The 16,583-nt window shown below is 38.7% G+C and overlaps 1 protein-coding gene across 2 annotated transcripts in view; it reads left to right on the forward strand.

The window, feature by feature from the left end:
• CSMD3 (CUB and Sushi multiple domains 3) overlaps window positions 1-16,583 on the forward strand; it is a 1,240,207-nt gene that overhangs the window by 884,972 nt on the left and 338,652 nt on the right. For both annotated transcript variants that reach the window (XM_084620231.1, XM_084620232.1), the window contains one exon: window positions 15,188-15,379. In XM_084620231.1, the coding sequence (XP_084476357.1) occupies window positions 15,188-15,379 (192 nt within the window). The remainder of the gene's footprint in view (window positions 1-15,187; window positions 15,380-16,583) is intronic.

The raw sequence follows: 16,583 nt of genomic DNA on the forward strand, positions 1-16,583 counted from the left end.
ACACTGGTGCCCATGAAAAGCTTTCAATTCCTGTCACAGGTTAGTGATTGGTACTAGTAGCAGCAGTAATTGTTATCTCTTTCTCACTCTTAAATTAGTAGTATATGGGATGTGTTTTCTCTGTACAGGTAGATATTGTGAATTAATGTTTACACATAAAACACCCTGTTGGTGCCTTGTAGCCAAAGGTACTTTAGGCTATAGTATTCCTATCTGAGAACAATTAACAATTGACAGAAGAATAAAATGGTTTCCTTGCTCTTCTCTGCAGAAGCTGTCAATTTTTGCGTAAAAAGAAAAGGAGTACTTGTGGCACCTTAGACTAACCAATTTATTTGAGCATGAGCTTTCGTGAGCTACAGCTCACTTCATCGGATGCATACCGTGGAAACTGCAGCAGACATTATATACACACAGAGATCATGAAACAATACCTCCTCCCACCCCACTGTCCTGCTGGTAATAGCTTATCTAAAGTGATCATCAAGTTGGGCCATTTCCAGCACAAATCCAGGTTTTCTCACCCTCCACCCCCCCACACACAAACTCACTCTGAAGAGAGTTGTCACTTTGGATGGGCTATTACCAGAGGAGAGTGAGTTTGTGTGTGTGGGGGAGTGGAGGGTGAGAAAACCTGGATTTGTGCTGGAAATGGCCCAACTTGATGATCACTTTAGATAAGCTATTACCAGCAGGACAGTGGGGTGGGAGGAGGTATTGTTTCATGATCTCTGTGTGTATATAATGTCTGCTGCAGTTTCCACGGTATGCATCCGATGAAGTGAGCTGTAGCTCACGAAAGCTCATGCTCAAATAAATTGGTTAGTCTCTAAGGTGCCACAAGTACTCCTTTTCTTTTTGCGAATACAGACTAACACGGCTGTTACTCTGAAACCTGTAATTTTTGCGTAGTTATTTTAATTTTAATTAAAATGAACCCTGAACCACAAACTCTGTCCTGACTTAAACCATATGCAACCCCGTTGGGACAAACTGCTCCCATTTATACCACTGTAAAGCCCAAGTAAATCTCTTGATCTTAGTGGAGTTACTCTAGATTTACAAATGTACAACTGAGAGTAAATTTTAAGTTAGTCATGAAAATGTCATCATAAATCAGGGAAGCATTTGATTCTAATTAGTAATGTATTATCCCTCAAAATAATGTTTAAAGTCCAAATTTTAATTTCACATTTGTAAAACACATCTTCTTGAATCCTGATAAATCTGCTAACATTCTTTCTTTTCAAGCTATGTGGAAACATGTACCACACATCTGAGATAACAAATCTGGCTGTTAATAATGAAGTGATGAATCAATGGGGCTTTCTTCACCTACTAATGGAAATCACCCCAGAACCTTATAGTTTTCTATAAAACAAAACAAAACTGAAAGTGAAAAAAAAAATCCGTTCTCTGACCCAAATGCAGAACTGTAGTGAATGAAAATACTCTTATGCTGTATTTCTAACAGAGTTCTCTGTATCTTTCTTATTAATCCTTTCTCATTTGTTAATCATTTCTGTTTTATTAAATTATTTAAAGCTGACATCTGATCTAAATGGTGCACAGTCAAAATGTTGCCATACGAATAAATTGGTATGAGTCAGTGGCTTTGAAATGTTGGCAACTAAAATATTTTGAAAATTTAGATTATAGCATGTATTTTATTTCTGATTATGCAATAGCCAGTAAAAATAGATTCAGAGATATAAGGGTTAAACTATTCTGGGTGCCACTTCCTCTTCTAGTTGCTGAATGAGACAGGGGTCTGTCTAGGGATACTTTTATGACCCCATTCACCATAGTATTTGAATATCTAAAGTGGTGGTGGGAGCTGGCCAGCCATAGTAGCATTCAGGTAATAAAATAAGTTGTTTGCATGCCCCTACTGTACATAAAGGGGATCTTGATCATCTGGCTGAGGAGCAGCCCCCATTAGGGAGGGAAGCTGCATGAGGCCTGGGCATGCTGCTCTCTGTCCTCCACCTGCAAAGAAGCTTTTTTCCCCAGCTGACTAACATGTGAGTTCTTCTTTCTTTGGCATATTGTAAATTTGTATTTGGTTCCCTTATTATATTGATTAGTCTACAGTCTATTTTGCTGCAGTTATGAGAACAGCCTGCTACAGAAAAGTCACAGCATGTTAATGAACTTCTCAGTTAAGGTTGCTGGAAGTTGACTTGGTGCACGCTCTAAGTCTTTCTGCAGGAATAGAGTCTTCTCTAGATTATACAGAGGAAATGTGGAGAGCAGATTGAGAGCTACAGAAAGTTAGGAAACAATAGTTTTCTTTTTTCAGGCCTTGCTACTGACTCACTGTTTGTCCTTGGGCAAATCAGTTTACTGTTTTGTGCCTCAATTTCTCCCTTTGTAAAATGCTTTGAGATCTGAGATGAAAAGTGGTATATACAGTTTTATGTACTGAGTCAAATTACCATGCCCAGGGGCTAAAAATAAGCAGAGGGTCTTCTGATCATCTTTTAAATAGGTAGTTGAATTCAAAGGGGTCTCACATCTTAAAGATCAACCTTGGCTCAAACTGCTTATGTATTTTTGGTCATAAACTATTATGTACGATATAGTTGAGGTTTCTGGCATGTTCCTGAAGCTCCCACTGGCCAGGAACGGTGAACCAGGGCCACTGGGAGCTGCAGGGGGCTGTGCCTGCAGATGGTCAATGTCTGCAAAATGTCTTGTGGCCCACAATCAGATTACCTTGAGGGGCTGCTTGCAGCCCATGGGCCACAGGTTGCCCATCACTCATCTGGACACTGTTGTGGGACTCAAAGATATGTGGGCTTAATTCTACCATATACTTCCTGTCTGATCTTTGGCAAGTAATTCAGGCTAAGTCTACCTTGCAATTAAATACCCACAACTGGCCTGTGTCAGCTGACTCGGTCTTGCAGAGCTCACGCTATGGGGCTGTGTAATTGCAGTGTAGATGTTCAGGCTCGGGTTGGAAACCAGGCTCTATGACTCTCCCCCTTCATATGGTCCCAGAGTCTGTCTCCAGCTTGAGCCTGAATGTCTACACCACAATTAAACAGCCCCATAGGCCAAGCCCCATGAGGCTGAGTCAGCTGACATGGGACAGGTGTGGGTGTTTCATTGCAGTTAGACATACCGTCAGGCTTTGTGTCTTTCAGTTCTCCATCAGTAAGTTGGGGACAATAATTTCCTATCTCACAATATTTAGCTATCTTGCTAAATACTTGGAAGGTCTGTATATCTGAGGTAATGGGAGCCCGGTAGGTAGAAATGTAGGATAGATTAGAGAGAATATTGACTGAGGCCAGTGCAGTTTCAATGCTGTATCATTCCATTCCAATTCTAAAACCAGAATGACATAAGTCAATAAAATCTGAGGGCTTCAGATGTATAATTAGCATTGTCTCACTATAACCTTCTCAATAATCTCTTCCAAAGAAGGAAGATTAGTAACTGGGTGATAATGGGCATGATTCTCAATGTCTAGGGAATATTTCTTGAGCTAAGAGCATTTTTTTTTTCTTTCAGAGAATTTGGTTATTTGCCACCAGATTTATCTCTGTGTGTGTATCTATATCTATGTAACACCAACCCGCATGGGCAATGGGTGTCAAACCTGGGACCTCTTGAGCTAAAGGCACAAGCCTTGACTGCCAGAGCTGAAACACACATCTCTTAGCTAAGGCTGTAGCAGGTCCATCAATCTCTAGCTGGCATAGCCGCCACTAGAGGGGGACAGAGTGTCACTCCAAGCAAACAGGGCTTACATACATCCAAAGAGGGGATAGAGCTGGTATAAAATGACTGAAAATATTGTGGTCAATCATAACCGGAAGGAAAAAATGGTGTAAGTGGAAATGAAGACATTATAGACACCAATTTCTCTAAAAGGAAAAAGTGCTCTGTTGAAATAAAATAGGTTCCAAACCTGTTTGGTGGCACTTTTTTGCTGTATGGCAACCCATGCTGTCCTATTTCCCAGACCTAGTAGTGGAAGTGATCTGCCTGGCTGAGCCTAGTATCTGAAACCATATGTCCATTAATTTGGGACTGGTTTTCAAGCACAGTTTTGAAGCTGTGGGCAAATGTTAAGGAATAAAAAGCATTCAGTAGTGCATAGTTGTATTTAGAGAGAGAGAGATGTAATTATGAGCCATACTGGAAAAGAAAAAGCTCTGAAAATTACCCAAGAAGTTTTGATAAGGGCTGTGCTGTATTTTTTGCTTTTAAAATACATTCTGTTCAAAGCCATCTATAGGAAATTTGTAAATAAAAAATAATGTAGTATAATGTATTAACCTCATGCCTGTTATCCATTTTTTTCTTAAAAGATACAAACTATGACTGTTAATAATAATAATAATAATTAATAATAATTAACAATAATTTCTCAGCTTGGAGCCAGGACAATGTCAAGGAATTTGTAAGCCCAATAAGCAGAAGTTTATGTAACTGCTAGTTCTAAAAATTACATGGGGTCTAAAACTTGGGAAACACAGAAATCACACACACACACACACTGCAATCAGAATTAAGTTCATGATTTTGTTGATACTGCTCCCAAATCTGTATTGGATCAACAGAAGCTACAGGAGTTAAAAGTAGTTAGAATGTATTTTAATCAGTAATTCAGCAGATATGTCAAGTGCAGTCTGACAGCAGAGTGGCCATTTTGCATCGTTACTCTTCAGAGAGGAGCTGCTCCTAAAAGTTTTATTTGGGATGGTCATTGTTAGATTTGAAGTCAATACTTAAGTAAAGGGGTTAGCTCAAGTTTGAGGCAGCTTGAGTTTTTTAAACAACTGTCTGGATTTTTTTTAAACAACTGTCTGAACTGCCCTTGGTTCAGGACAATATGAGTTTGAAATACAGTACCCCTACTTATGGAAAGACTTAAATAAGGTGCATAGGGTCTGGAAATACACATTGGGCTTAGACAGGTTAAGAATAAACTTGTTTGGGAAATGTCTTTCTGTCTGAGATGCTCTGGCTTCTAGATTGCTTGGAATTTGAGAAGCTTGGAGTTTGAATACAATAGGGTTATGTCCTGAAAATGCATTCCATAAAGTTAAATCAAACAAAGCCACAAACCGCTCCCCTTCCCCTGCCAAAGAAAAACAACCCAAAACACTTTGGCACGTATTCAGTGGTGTGATTCCTGATTTATACCAGTATAAAAGAGGAGAATCGGGCCTTTTAAATTATAGTACAGTTGCCATGCATTCAAAAAACTCAATTTATAAATCACTGTTTACTGCAAGTAATCTTGATACATTTTACAAATTAACTCTATCAGTGGTTACATTATTACACCTACATTGCTATGTTTAAAAAATAGCTTTATTGTATATAAATGGAGCTGTTATCTCCTGAAAGTAACAGTCAAATAACAAATTGTCATGGCTTTTGAATTGTCAGGAACCTTTGAACCCCCTGAGGATGTTGTTTCCTTTTTGAGATAGAGATGATTGACATAGACACAGAATATCAACTTTATTTACAAGAATGTACACCAGTACATGATTATTAGAGGACTCCATGACAATGTATTTTATACCATGCCTCATGGAGTAATAGATTCATAAATTTCAAAGCCAGAAAGGATCATTGTGATTATCTGGTTTGACCTCCTGTATACAACAGGTTTAAAATAGACATAAGGAAGTACTTCAAATAATGCAGTCAGCCTGTGGAACTTGTTGTCAGGGGATATTGTGAAGGCCAAAAGTATAACTGGGGAAAAAAAGAATTAGATAAGTTCATGGACCATAGGTCCCTCAATGGCTATTAGCCAAGATGATCAGGGATGCAGCCTCATGCTCTGGGTGTCCCTAAACTTCTGACTGCTAGAAGCTGGGACTGGACAATAGAGGATGAATTGCTCAGTAAATTGTGCTGTTCTATTCACTCCTCTGAAGCATCTAGCACCAGCCACTGTCAGAAGACAAATACTGAGCTAGATGGACGATTGATCTGACCCAATATGGCCAGTCTTATGTTCTTAGAACATGGGCCAGAGAACTTACCCAAAATAATTTCTTTTGAATTAAAAAAATAAAATCCAATCTTGATTTTAAAATTGCCAGGAATGGAGAATCCACCATGACCCTTGGTAACTTGTTCCAATAATTAATTATCCTCATGGTTAAACTTTTAATGCTTTATTTCCAGGCTGAATTTGTCTAGCTTCACCTTCCAACCTTTGCATCTCGTTATACCTTTGTCTGCTAGACTGAAGAACCCATTATGAAATATTTGTTCCCCATGTACTTACAGGCTGTGATCAAGTGACCCCTTAACCTTCTCTTTGTTAAGCTAAATAGACTGAGCTCCATGAGTCTATCCCTATAAAGCATGTTTTCTAAACCTTTAATTACTCTTGTGGCTCTTCTCTGAACCTTCTCCAGTTTATCAACATCTTTCTTGTATTGTGGACACCAGAACTGGACACAGTATTTCAGGAGGTGGTCACACCAGTGCCAAATTCAGAGACAGAATAACCCTCTCTATTGCTACTAAAGATTCCCCTGTTTATGTATCCAAGGATCTCATTAGCCCTTTTGGCTACAGTGTTGCACTGGGAGCTCCCGTTCAGCTGATTATTCAACACAACCCCCAAATATTTTCCAAGAGTCACTGCTTCCCAGTATAGAGCTCCTCCCCCCTCCGATCTTGTAAGGATGTCCTACATTCTTTGTTCCTAGATGTATGTATTTACATACTACTAAAACATACAGTGTTCACTTGTGCCCAAGCACTCCAGATCACTCTGTATTTATGACCTGGCCTCTTCATTATTTAACACTCCCCAGTCTTTGTGCCCCTTGCAGACTTTATCAATGATAATTTATGTTCTCTTCCAGGTTATTGATTACAAAAAAATAAAGATCATAGGGCCATGAACCAATTCCTGAGGGATCTCAATAGAAACACACTCACTTGATGATGATTCCCCATTGAGAAATACATTTTGAGACCTCTCAGTCAATCCATTTTTAATCAATTTAATGTTTGTCATGTTAATTTTGTATCGTTCTTGTGTTTTTTTTTAAGCAAAATGTCATGTGAGACCAAGTCAAATGCCTTACAGAAGTCTTATATTAACACTGTTACCTCTATTAACTAAATTGTAATCTCATCAAAAATGTGTATTAAGTTAGTGTGACAGGATCTAACTTCCATAAACCTACCCTGATTGTCACTGATCCTTTATTAATGGAGTCCTGTATCAGCTGCTCCATTTTCTGCCTGGGACCAGTGTCAGACTGCCAGGCCTATAATTAACTCGGTAATTCCTGTCAGTTTCAGGGTAGTTACACCTATATTCCCCCCTCCGTAGTCTCTTGAAGACACCCACTTAAGGTTTCTGGCTCCGAGCTCTCACCTCTCTTGGGCAAAGACCTATTCCTCTCTCCCTCCTGACCAGGATTTTAAGGATGCACAGCTTCCTGCCATACATGGTGATCTTTCCAACAAGCCAGTCTAGCTAAATGCTAGCTCCCATGTTTTGCTCTCTGAGTGCTATGAAGAGTGTATTGCCAGCCATTACAGGACACGAGATTGTTTTTTTTTTTCTAAGCAAGCATCTTTATTCTAAAGATAAAAGCATTATAGAGAAAACAGGTTTAAAAAAAATGAAAGTTCCTATACTCAAGCTAAAAGCTTACCAGAGATCACCCATCACTGTTATGGGGCTGTAGGAGGCCAATGTCTTTTCAACCCTTCTGCATTTAATGAGGCCCTTGGACAGATGGAATGGATTGTCTGTTTGCTCGATCAGAGAGAAGGTCCCGAGTCAGTTTAAACCCAGCTTTTTTTAATATCGAGCAATCTTTCTTTGTATGTTGCTTTTTGGAAAAAAATAGTTTGAGCCAATATATGCAATCATCCCCAGTAATTGCTATTTCTGTGGAAGTAACCTATGTGATTCACCTTAGTTGTCCACTGCTGGTTTTAGTTCTTGATGGAGCTCTGGCGACTCTTTCATAGAGTTGCACAATCCTTGGCCCACAGTGTTAAATAATTCATTCATACAGTTAACATAATATGGTTCCCAAAAATATTGCATAAAGTTGCAACATCTGTGACAATCCCATTTACCCTTTTTAGCTTTCTTCCACTCTCTTGGTATTTCCCAAGTGTTACAAGACTTACTTAAAATCAACATTAATGATTTAGTAAGCTAATTGGCCAGCTCCTTTAAAACTCTTGAATGTTAATTCTCTGTTGATGTGCTAATTTAAAAATGGCTAACTTTAGCAGCTCCTGTTTAACAACCTCGTAAGTTACTACTGAAATGTAAAGAGTATCTTCATCATTATGAGAAGAGTAAATCGTGTTTTTTCCCCAAATTCAGAACAGCAATATTTATTGAACCCTTTTTCCTTTTCTGCTTTGTTGTTGTTATTATTAATATTATTATTTATTGATGATGCTACCATTTCCATCTAGGAACTGGGCCAGTACTTTTCTTAGGATTATTTTTTTTTTAATATATGGGGGGGGGGACCTCCTACTTATTTTCCTTAATTCTTCTGGTAATAGATTTTTTTTTCTTGTGTCCCTTTGCTTCCTTTATTAGTTTTCTACAATCCCTAGCTTCTAAATTAAATTAATTTCTAAGCGGAGCATAGAACGTTAGCAGACAATATGGTGTTCAAACCCAGTCTAGCTAGCCTCAAACACTTAGATTTCCTTGGTTGTTGCCATTGAGCAGGGCTATCGCTCATTCCCCGGTCTAAATCTCACACAAGTCCACCATTGGGCTAGAGTCATTGGCCTGAAAATGATCAATCTCTTTAAATATTTAAACTGGTGTAATGCCATTGAGTGGCTTCAGTGGTGTTATTCCTGATCTACATTGGTGTCTCCTGGCTGGGGTGACCGTGGTGTAAAAGTTGCCCGACCCCTCTGAATCCCCACCGCAGACACATGCAAATACCAAACACACACATGAGCACACTGCGCACATGTGAACGAACACACACACACACACACAGTGCGTGCATGCATATGTAACCCACACACGACCTGGGTGTGGTGCTGTGTCCCATCTAGTGGCACCGAGACCTCTTAGAGAGAGTAATGAGTCTGCTCTATAGCCTTAGCTAAGGGGCATGTGGCTTTTAGCTCATGCAGTAGAGGCTCATGCACTAAGCTCCAAAGGTAGAAGGTTCAATGACACCTGCTGACAACACACAAATATTCACTCTATTAATACTTCCCTTGAGCTGTGTGGATCTGTGATAGCTATTAAACTGAGCATTGGATCAGAGTCCTTTTCCCATATGAAATATAGCTTGCAGCAATATGTGTGTTTCATAACTTCACCACAAATTTCAATAGCTGTGATCAGTAGGGGTCCTTTTGTTGCACCACAAATTAATTACTGCCAAGATAAGAATATAATGCAGATTGACCTTACACACAATTTTTAATTGAGCATGTCACAAGGAGCTTTACAGTCTATCAACAAGCTTATGATAAGCTGTGGTAGTCAGCTCCATTCACTTCACAGAAATACTTCTTTCAAGACTGCATTGCAGGTGTAATAGCAAGGTTATAAAGGACTTTATCTTTGCTAGAATTTGTGCTTACTCCACAAATTTTCATAGGGAAAGATGATTGAGAGAATTGAACAGCTAATAGAAAGGGATTCTTCGATACAGCCAGAAGGTACTTAAGACAGTTGACGAGAGAGTGGTGGAAGGAAGAAAGGAAATAAAAAAGGCATAAAAATGAGACAAAAGAGAGAATAAGAAGTAGAAAGCAAGACAAAAATCCAATAAAAAGACACCTCACAAAGACGATAAATGCATTTCAGAAAAAAATACAAACCGTATTAATGAGTGAGTGTCAGACACAGAAAACTAGACTAGGAGTTATACAAAGCAGCTGTTGGGAAAGTTGTGGGACTAGTGGTATCCGAATAACCCCCATTCTCAAGTGATGCATAGATTGCATAAGGATGCATAGTATAGAGCTTTGGCCCACACCTGTCTCCTGCATGTGCAGTGTTAGATTGGTTTTGTTTTCTGTGTTTTGGTCAGTTGTTTTTTTTTTGGTATTTTTTTTTGTTTGTTCGTTTTTTGGGGGGGGGGTTGGTTTTTTTTGCATCTGGCCCTATGTAAAGCATGTTTCTGCATTCTAGAATACTTATCCTGGGTATTTTATTTTACTAGGAATCTGACCACTTCCTTTTCCCCTTCAAAGCAAACACATGAGAGAAATGACTAGTTACAAACCATCTCTTACTATGCTGAAAATTATATTTATTGAATTTTAATAGCTGAATGATGAAAGTTGGTATTGACATGTCAACAGACAAAGAAACTATGAGTATTAGAAATGCAATAAGAGAACTATTAATTTCACCGGGTAGAACAAACACAAGATCCTTTGAAATTAACAGCAATATATTAAGAAAGAAAAACTCATGAAGATAATATATTCTTTTAGCTAGGTTTTAACCCTCAGTTATTCTTACAGCAGAAAATGGAATCTGGGAGGAAGTAAAAATAATACATATTACAAGATTACAAATGGAAGTTTTAATACAAAAGATTTGTATATACCAGTAGAGATTGCATTCCATTTGAGTGTATTTTAAGAATACATTACTTCATATATAGAACAACATATAAGACTACCTTTTCAAATCAGTGTTCCAAATAATGTTGGCTAAAAAATGGGAGGAAAAACATTAGCATGCTCTTTTTTTTTTTTTTTTTACTTTTAGTAGAAATATTCTTATCAGTTCTCTTCACAGTTTGTTTCTGTGTACAGTGGTATGATCTTAAAAGAGCCCACTGGTTTGAGAGAGGTTCCCTATGCTTTTAAATGGAGAAAATTGGTAGAACTGGTGGTATCTCCCAAACCTAATACATATTTTTAATACAGATACAAATAAGAAACTCAAAAGCATCAGAAGCATGGCAGATCTGTGTAGGTAAAACCAGTGCAGTACCCATACACCATCTTCCCCACAAATCTATCAACCATCTATTGTTATGTAGCTGTATCCTTGAAAAGCTATTACTGACAAATAGGGAATAAAACTTCCAAAGTATTGTGTGACAAGCTGTCTTAATTATCCAACTCTTCTAGTAATTTATAGGTTTTCAGACTGCTTACAATAAATAATAATAATAATAAAAAAATTACTCAAAGGGACCAGCTCTTCTTGTCAAAGACTAAAGAGTCTTTGCTTGTTAAAGTACAGAAATTGCATTCCAACATATGTAGCAATGCAAAAAAAAAGTAAATTATATCAATATTGTATAGTAAATTATTTTTTCTTCAAAATTTAAACTACAAAGTATTTATATCAGTCTTGGACTCTGTATCTGATTCTTGAAGTGAGACCGGTTCAGTGTCCTCTCCTTTTTTCTGGGTTGCTCTTCTAAATACTTAAAAATAAGCAGAACTCAAACTGGGATATGAAACTATAGATCTGACCCAGTTTTATTTACAGTGTCTCTTACATGAAAGTTTTTCCATCTTTTTTTAAGTAAAAGAGGTGTGCAGTTTGGATAAATGCAGAGTTTGATGGTGTGGAAAAAGAATTCATTTGAAATTTTGCTTTAAAAAACATGTTATAGAATAAAGAAAAAGAGTACTTGTGGCACCTTAGAGACTAACCAATTTATTTGAGCATAAGCTTTCGTGAGCTACAGCTCACTTCATCGGATGCATATTGTGGAAAGTACAGAAGACGTTTTTATACACACAAACCATGAAAAAATGGGTGATTATCACTACAAAAGGTTTTCTCTCCCCCCACCCCACTCTCCTGCTGGTAATAGCTTATGTAAAGTGATGACTCTCCTTACAATGTGTATGATGATCAAGGTGGGCCATTTCCAGCACAAATCCAGGGTTTAACAAGAACGTCTGGGGGTTGGGGGGTAGGAAAAAACAAGGGGAAATAGGTTATCTTGCATGATGACTTAGCCACTCCCAGTCTCTATTCAAGCCTAAGTTAATTGTATCCAATTTGCAAATGAATTCCAGTTCAGCAGTCTCTCCCTGGAGTCTGGATTTGAAGTTTTTCTGTTGTAATATCACAACTTTCATGTCTGTAATCGCGTGACCAGAGAGATTGAAGTGTTCTCCGGCTGGTTTATGAATGTTATAATTCTTGACATCTGATTTGTGTCCATTTATTCTTTTACGTAGAGACTGTCCAGTTTGGCCAATGTACATGGCAGAGGGGCATTGCTGGCACATGATGGCATATATCACATTGGTAGATGTGCAGGTGAACGAGCCTCTGATAGTGTGGCTGCTGTGATTAGGCCCTGTGATGATGTCCCCTGAATAGATATGTGGACACAGTTGGCAACGGGCTTTGTTGCAAGGATAGGTTCCTGGGTTAGTGGTTCTGTTGTGTGGTATGTGGTTGCTGGTGAGTATTTGCTTCAGGTTGGGGGGGCTGTCTGTAGGCAAGGACTGGCCTGTCTCCCAAGATTTGTGAGTGTTGGGTCATCCTTCAGGATAGGTTGTAAATCCTTGATAATGCGTTGGACGGGTTTTAGTTGGGGGCTGAAGGTGACGGCTAGTGGCGTTCTGTTATTTTCTTTGTTAGGCCTGTCCTGTAGTAAGTGACTTCTGGGAACTCTTCTGGCTCTATCAATCTGTTTCTTCACTTCTGCAGGTGGGTATTGTAGTTATAAGAATGCTTGATAGCGCTATTACCAACAGGAGAGTGTTTTTTTTGGGGGGGGGGGGGAGAAAACCTGGATTTGTGCTGGTAATGGCCCACCTTGATTATCATACACATTGTAAGGAGAGTGATCACTTTACATAAGCTATTACCAGCAGGAGAGTGGGGTCAGGGGAGAGAAAACCTTTTGTAGTGATAATCACCCATTTTTTCATGGTTTGTGTGTAGAAAAACGTCTTCTGTACTTTCCACAGTATGCATCCGATGAAGTGAGCTGTAGCTCACGAAAGCTTATGCTCAAATAAATTGGTTAGTCTCTAAGGTGCCACAAGTACTCCTTTTCTTTTTGCAAATACAGATTAACATGGCTGTTACTCTGAAACATGTTATAGAATGAGAGGGGTGCGTAAATTACCAATAGAGATGCGGTTCAGATTTCCCCCTTCCCCCCCACCCCATATTTTAAGAAGTCTCTTAAATAAAAGCACTGGAATAGAATTCTCCACATTAGACAAACGTAAGAACTCATTTAGCTATTCCCATAAAGCAAAGGAAAATCAGATGTATCTATCCTTTCAAGAACACCAATGAGTCTTAAATACCTGATATGTGATTTTTTTCTTACCTCATCTATGTGAGAGAATAAGCTCTTACATTTTAAAACGTAAGTGAGACTGTCTGTTTAATGTGAAACTGTATATTCTGAATTAGTAGCTAACTGTGCAGTTTGTCAATAAACTTACATAGGTCTTTGCAAATAGTCAAACCTCCTATATGAGTTCATATATGAGATCTGACTTTTCCGGAAATCCAAATTCAATAGCAGTCACATTGCTTATAGGCAGAGAAGGTGCCATCTTTAGTGTCCAACTCTTTGATTTAAGAGAGAAAAACAGTTTCTGGTCCAGCAAATTCTTATTTCTTTATCAATGGTGTGAATTCACATAGTCGAGAAGGAGGAGCCAAAAGTAAGTTAAACACGCCAGTATACAGTAAGGATAACAGATATGACAGTTGGCAGCTAACTCCCTGAAGGTGCAAGATGAGCTATCAAATAACTTTAACTGGCTTAGGGTTAACTTGTGCCTGACATACAGTGGCCTGTGCTGGGGATGTGTGAAGCTGCACCACCACTTTGGAGCCTCTAGGGGGGATTGTGTTAGCCTTTTGTCATGATCCAGTGATGGGATGTACAGGCTGGGAAGAGAATTGGGTGCATACAATTCAGCAATACTGAGGCAGTCTCTACCTTGATCTCCAGAGTTCCTCCATAGTTGAAAAGTTAGAGTTGGGAGGTAAAAAGGAATTAGTATCAGAAATAATAATAATAATTAATAATAAAAATCCCAGAGGAGAGGAACTTCATCCATTTTCTCTAGAAACCTCTAAAAAAGGTCAGTGATACCAGTGGTGACAAATGTCTTGGGGTGGGAAGGGCATGTGTGCATGTTTTATCAGCATGTTGCTGGAGGTCACACAAAGTGAGGTTTATAATTTGAGATGATAGATACTTTTTTTTCCCTCACCTTAAAGGTGCAAGTGCATACCCACTTATGGGAAAAAACCAATATATAAACAATAATATATGCCAATACTATCACCTTACATTTTATAATACCAGCGTTCTCCCACCAGGTCCCAAACTGTTTGTAAGAATCACTTCAGGCACCATTAGGATGGAATGCAGCAATTGTTCAATAGTGCACAGTCATGCTATTCAATTGTTAAGGGCAGGATATGAGAACATTACTATTATATATACATGCATTGTAGGTGGCATGTAAGTAGGCAGAATGTATTTTAGATGTAAAATTGAATATTTTGGCCATAGTATATAATATATAAAGTTTACGGGAAGATATTAAACAATCTATGTGCACATTTGCTCTAGTAGTTACTGTGATTATACGTGCAATCAGAGTAATCGTGGGTGGAAATGGTGAGTTAGACATATTACATGAGCTCAATTCTGCTTGCTGGTACTTTGATTGCAAGTTCTATCTGAGTAAAGTGCATTCATATTTTTAATAAGCCAGTGCATCAATAGTTACAAAAGCGGGACAGAATGTGGCTAACATAATGTGTGTATTAAAAGTAACTTCAAGGTTTGTTACAAAATATTAAACAATGGATACATTTAAGAAAAACAGTATTCATAACATCTGGAGATGTAGTGGTACACAAATGAATTATGCAACTTGCTCTTCTTGAGCCAGCTTTCTCATTCTCCAAAATGTCCCTATGTTTAGCAACTCAGATTGTAAAGTCTGCTAGCAAATATGACTGCTTTGTCAGTATTGAAATGCTACATAGAAAAAAATATATATAATACGTGACATTCAGTAATTAAAACAAATGGCGAATAATTGTATCAAAGAAGCATTTTAACTGGCTGATTTTTGGTTAATTTCCCCAAACCACAAAGAACATGGAAGCTTGTTGGGACTGGAAGAACGACTTAACAGATATGAAAAACATACAGTATAATTAATGTGAATTAAAAGCTGACATTTCTTTTGTCCTTGTTAGGCTCTGTAGCCACTGCCTGCCGTGATCCTGGTATTCCTATGAATGGAACTCGAAATGGGGATGGAAGAGAACCTGGAGACACGGTTATTTTTCAGTGTGACCCTGGATATGAGCTGCAAGGAGATGAGAGGATAACCTGCATTCAGGTAGAAAATCGGTACTTCTGGCAGCCCAGCCCACCAGTCTGTATAGGTATGCAGAAAACAAGAGAAAATGGAAATGCTTTTCTAATTGTGAAACCAAACCGCAGTTCGTCAAACAGTACTATAACCCTGCTTTTATGTAAAGATATTTTATTGGTCCACCTTCAAAAACTTATGGAACTAGCTCTAAGGAGTACTGTGCATCTGACAAGTCACTTTGTAAAAGATCTGGTGGGAAATTATCCTGTTATCAGCCTGGTGGCTCTCAAACACCCTTTTCTCATACTCTTCTTCACAGGTCATATAATCTACCATTAGATGGCCTGTGACAGAGGAAGCATGAGGGAAGATGTCAAAGACACCAATAGTTTTTTCTTGAAACAAAACTTAAAACAGTTGGGAAGTTACCGGGGACTGAGATTAAAGCTAATGTGCCAATCTTTAAAACGGGTAAATGGGATGACCTGGGTAACTATAGGCTGGTTAGCCTGATGTTGATCTGGGGCAAAATCATGGAAAGACTAACCTGGGACACACTCAGTAAAGAAGTAAAAGATGGCAGTGCAATTAAGCTGATCAGCGTGGTTTATGGAAAATATGCCAAACAAACTTGATATTGTTCCTTGATGAGAACAGAAGTTTGATTAAGGACGTGATCTGCTTATACTTCTGTAAGACATTTCACTCAACCACACATGTCATTCTGATTTTTTTTAAGAGCACTATACAAAATCAGTGTAGCCAATATTAAATGAATTAAAAACTGATTGATATATCAGCAAAAAAGTAATTACACTAGAGCAGTGGTTCCCAAACTTGTTCCGCTGCTTGTGCAGGGAAAGCCCCTGGCGGGCCAGGCCAGTTTGTTTACCTGCTGCGTCTGCAGGTTAGGCCAGTCGTAGCTCTCAGTGGCCACGGTTCACTGCTCCAGTCCAATGGGAGCTGCTGGAAGCAGCGCGGGCCGAGGGACATACAGGTAAACAAACTGGCCTGGCCTGCCAGGGGCTTTCCCTGCACAAGCAGCGGAACAAGTCTGGGAACTCTGCACTAGAGAATCATCATCCAACAGGGGGTTTCTAGTGGGGCCTTGCTGGGATCTGTTCTTGGTGCAATGCTATTCAATATCCGTATCAATGATCTGGAAGTAAATATAAAATTACTACTGCTAAAATTTGGAGAAGACACACAAAGTGATGGAGTAGTAAATAATGATGAGCACTAGTCAGTTACACAGATCAACCTGCATCTCTTGC

Source organism: Lepidochelys olivacea, assembly GCF_965140295.1.
Source record: "Lepidochelys olivacea isolate rLepOli2 genome assembly, chromosome: 2".
Taxonomy (NCBI): domain Eukaryota; kingdom Metazoa; phylum Chordata; order Testudines; family Cheloniidae; genus Lepidochelys; species Lepidochelys olivacea.